General features: G+C 44.9%; 1 protein-coding gene across 1 annotated transcript; it reads left to right on the top strand.

Annotated features, from left to right (window-relative positions):
* The first annotated feature begins 1335 nt into the window (after positions 1-1335).
* Positions 1336-2049, top strand: LOC131269202 (5'-AMP-activated protein kinase subunit beta-1-like). The gene is made up of 3 exons (XM_058271540.1): positions 1336-1548; positions 1621-1827; positions 1903-2049. The coding sequence occupies exons 1-3, from the start codon at positions 1360-1362 to the stop codon at positions 2047-2049; spliced, it is 543 nt and encodes a 180-aa protein (XP_058127523.1). The 5' UTR covers positions 1336-1359.
* Positions 2050-4999: the final 2950 nt, after the last annotated feature.

Below are 4999 nucleotides of genomic sequence, written 5' to 3'. Positions count from 1 at the left end.
GTATAACGTCCGCACACCACCGGCAGCAAGCAGCGAATGAGGTGCGCAGGCATTTGGCAATACTGGTTGACCTCGTTATCCGTCGGCCTTGGTTTTCTTCGTTCGCAATTACTACGAATTTAGTTTATAGTGTTGTGCTTTCTTCTTGACTCATACGATGTAATGCCGTTTGTACGGCAGATGATTGGAACATGGACTTTTAACCGAGTTGGGGTAGGTTGCTCACTTCCGACGGCTTTATACAATCAATTCGGTATTGATTCTTCGAACTAGTGGGGGATTTAACGGGGCACAGACTTTTAACGGGGCCGTTATTCTTTAGAATTAATCAACATTCATTAATGATCGACAGGCTAGAGCGGGATTAGTTCTACTATCAAGGGTACTGTATGTATTTTTCTGTATTCTACAGAAAATAATGCGTAGAACCATACCAAAATAACGTAAGGAGAGGTATATCGTATGTCCGGTATATAGTAAGAGATTAAAAATAGATTATAATTATTATTAGAAGGTTTTTGGAATACATCAAGTAGAAGACTAATAGAATGGGTTGTTTTAAATTTGCGGAAGAATCACCGTAAGCGTTGAACGCATCTCACTGAGCGATCTGGAACGAGTCAGATCCTTCTAATACCCTTATTAGACAAGGAATGTATCTGTCATATTTTTCCAGAAGTTATCTGCCAAACGCTCTTGACAGATACATTCCTTCCTCAAAATCGGAATCAGGTATGACCGGTTCCGATTTTCTTTCGACTGGCATTTATATGTCAAAGAGGCGGTTTGTTTACTTTTTGCTTTGTTGTTTGCAACGGATTTTGTTCGTCACCCTAGGTTGAACAATACGCTAAATTCAAACATGAAAATGATCAAATAACTGCAAAACCCATTTTGTGGAACTTTGCGTTATTACACGAGCGGTCATCATTTATATGTCAAACGCCATGCCAGAGCCTACTTTGACAGTAAAAGGATGGAAAAATATGATAGATACATTCCTTGTCTAATAAGGGTATAAGGATCAGATTACCCACCTCTAGTCATGACACAATGTGCCACCTATCGCCATCAAGTCCTTTATCAGACGGTGCTGCAGCTTTCCGTCAAACCTTACAAGAGTGTTTCGTTTCGTAAACGATCAGAACTAATCTCACAATAGCATGGGCAATGCAGCGAGTATTCATCCAAGTAAGACACATAGATCCGGACTAAACGATACGGACTAAACGATTCGACAGAAAACAGCTTCCGGAGAAGGAAGGAGGTCCATACGCGCACTTCAAGCCGGTTCCAGAACCTGAGGCGGACGTGGCATACGCAGCTGCCGGCCAGCAGGAGGACGCTGTTCAATCGGTAATGGTACCCACCGTGTTCCAGTGGTGTGGTGGTGGTAAGCTGGTCTACGTTGGCGGAACATTTTCCGAGTGGAAGGCACTGCCGATGGTCGAGTCGCACGGTTCATTCGTCACCATCGTTAACATACCGGAGGGAGATCACCAGTATAAGTTTCTTGTCGATGGCGAATGGATGCACGATCCAAAGCTGGTACGTTGTTGAACACAGGTGTCCTCGTGTTATGCAATGACTCACGCAATCACTGTTTATTATATTCTGTAGAAGTGCGTTGTAAGAGACAAGGGCATTACGAACAACCTGGCTACCGTGCGTCAAACTGAATTCAGAGTATTCCAAGCGCTCGTCAATGACAGCGAAGATACGTGCAAGGTTGAATCGAAGGAGCGGGGCCAAGATATTCCAACGGCAACACCATGGGACGAGGACCAGCTGTTGCAGGATCCTCTCAACCAAGACACCCTACTATCGGTAAGGAATCAACGTTTGCTCTCAGTTCTTCTCCGATTGAATGTTCATTTATCTCTTTTAATGCAATATTCCTAGTGTGAACCAACGCTTCTTCCGCGACCGAACAACGTCATGTTGAACCATCTATACGTGACTTCGATCGAGAATGGCGTAACGGTGCTGAGTACGAACCATCGTTACCGGAAAAAGCACCTCACCACAGAGTTCTACAAACCCATCTAGAGATGCGACCACATGTCGCGAGATGAGGCCAACAATACGCAGACAACAGCACAGGCAAGATTTCATATGAGACCTAATATAGAAGACTAAGTAACCAAAAACTAACATCTAAAAGTTTCGTTCGGCCTACTAATCAACTAATGTAGCAGAGATTTCCATTTTCTTCCACGTATACTCACCTACTATCTTTTCTCAGCCGAGAATGCACTTGATCCTATGATTCGTGACTTTGGAGGAACTGCACCTTTGTCTACAATCTTCACTGTTGATCAATTATGCATTTAGTAGATTGTAGCGAAGACGTGTTGGCTCAAACACAAGCGCGCATAAAGATTGTACATCGAGAGTCACGAAGATGTGTTAGAGGTAGGTGTTACAGGACAGAAAGGCAGGGATTCCGTCAACAATGAACACCACTCGGTACTTTCATCTCGCATACCGGAGATCGGCAGCTTGTCTAATCGCTCGAGGAGGTCACCGAAGGCCCCTTCTGTTTTGCACTTCGTGTTCGAAAAGAGCAATGTTGCATCGATGTTGGAAAGATCATGAGGCAACACCTTAATATATATTTTACCTGTTCTGCCCCTACCGCTGACCTGACTCTCTCCCTGCCGGCAGCCTTTGCAATTGGATCGGAAGGACGGTGAAGCCAACATTTTCGACCCTTGAGCATCGGATCCTCAACCCTCGGTATTTTGTTACGGTTTCTTTCGCATAATTTCCACGCAGGTCGAAAGAACCCATCCACTTCGCTCCTCCTAGTTTTCATAGGTAACAACGGTCCTCACACATGACGGAAGATTTTCCTTTTTCTTCATCACTGTTTTCCTCCCCTTCCACTTCGGTGTGAAAACATGCTTCCGGTGGAACCGTGTCTCTAAATGCGCAGGTGCCATGGCTCTATTGTAGAAATTGTCAAATTAGTGTGAAAGAGTCAGCAGCTCGCTTCAAGATATCATTGGCATCTCCATAACCATAAACATGAAAAAAAGGTGCGTTTCGAGAAGCATATCATGTATTTCTAAATAGTTGTATGTGGTATAAACTACATCATTGTTTTTATTATTGAATGCTGTTATTGAAAGGTGTTATCTGCATAGGCGGAATGACTCCTGAGTTTGTGTTTGGATGTGTGGATACCACTGGATATGTGCCTCCCGGAATACTGTCAGACTGAGTTACCCACATTTGCATATAGGTTTGTTGCATGCCGTGTGGGTTCGCGACTGGATGAACTCCTGCAGATCCGATTGCCGCTCCATAGGCCGTAGCAGGATCGATGTTTACACCAGGGACCATGTTGGGAGGAGTCGGTTGGACCGGAATGGAGCCGTTTGCAACTTCCACTAGAATATCTGGCGTCAAAGGTCGGAAAACTCCCCGTCCACAGTAGCAGTACATCTGAAAGCGTGACAAAGATCAGAAGATGCAATAAATTGCATGCTAATGCAAACTAGGACTCGGCGCACTATGATTGATGTTACACTTACCATTGTGTGGCTCACAACGATGTGGCGAATATGCGATAAATCCAAGCGATTGTTGTGGAGCAGCTGAAGCTGGAAACACTCAGGGCACACGTTGGTCATGTACCGCGTACAGTCATAGCAATCCATGTACCGAAGACCTATTAAATGGGAGGATGAATGAAATGTGACATCACCCCAACGTTAGCAGCTACCGACTCACCATAGCCTGACGATGTGAAGTTGGAAACCATGCTGCAAAATTATAAACTCACGAGGAGCTCTAACTGACACGTCTGACTTCACCGAACGTCTGTCTACAGATGAAAACGCTTCGCTTGGAGCAGCTGTGGTTTGCTGGGAGAGGGTAACAAATTGATGCAAACAAACACATGTACACACAAATCGCCTTTGTCAGAGGCAGATGCATTTTACAAGACGGCGATCGGATTGCGTTGAGGCATGAAACATACACATCGAACAATACCCGTATGGTACAGACTTTGCCGATCTCCGTGTTTCCGGCGAAAGGGGGAAAAGTGGGGTTGGGGAACGTACATATACATACACACACACACACACAAACACGTACTTTTCCCCACTCATGCGTGTTCTTCTCCCTCACAGGATGAGGTCATGTTCCTTGCAGGAAACCTCAGCAACCGACGGGGAGTATGAGGTTCTTAGGCTTTGTTTTACAGTTTGTCGGTTGTTATTTCCGTCGTTCCATCGTTGTTCTCATTTTGGAACGTGATCGCGTTAAGGCGAGCACTTGTAGTACGTATACGAACAAATTCTGGCCTCTCACTAATAAACTTAGAGTTATGGGTTAGAAAACCGAGTCCCTCGCAGTCTAGTTAATAGTCTATTTTCTCGCATTCAAGATTCAACACATGCTTGCCTTCATTCATTCGTGAGGGACGTGTTTCCGATGACCGTCCAACTAGGTGCGTTTTATGGAGTACTCCTTCTCCCCAATTCAGCCTTATGTCACGTAGGCGATTATTCAAATATGACAAATCCTCTTGGGAGCATTAATGATTCGTTAAATTAACAACCAATATGTCTGTGGTCGTGAAAACAACTCCGATCTGTTGAAAGCTAGCAAGCGTTGTGTTGGAAACCGTTTGAGACGAGGTAGTAAAAACCAGTTTTTCCGCCCGACGCTCCAACATCTGCCATTTACCGTTTTTCCAGTCCGGTGTGCAATTCTTCCATCTTCTACCCCCAAAAAGGGTGGAAAAACACACAAACTGCGCACGAGCAACGAGGCTTGCTATGTTTTGCGAAAGAAAATGTGTGGCCCGAAAAAACGGTTGCGGAAAAAACGGCCCGAAGGAAAAGAAAAACGTTACACACGAACGGACGGAGAAAAACTCGCCGATAACACCAACTAAGAAACGGCCAACAAAGGAGAGGACGAGTATGGCATATGTTTGGTCCTTTGAACTTCGCGAAGCGGCCGTCGATGAGGCAAACGCAAC

The sequence above is a fragment of the Anopheles coustani genome, chromosome X (genome assembly GCF_943734705.1).
Source record: "Anopheles coustani chromosome X, idAnoCousDA_361_x.2, whole genome shotgun sequence".
Taxonomy (NCBI): Eukaryota; Metazoa; Arthropoda; class Insecta; order Diptera; family Culicidae; genus Anopheles; species Anopheles coustani.
This window is presented reverse-complemented; position numbering and strand designations above follow the sequence as displayed.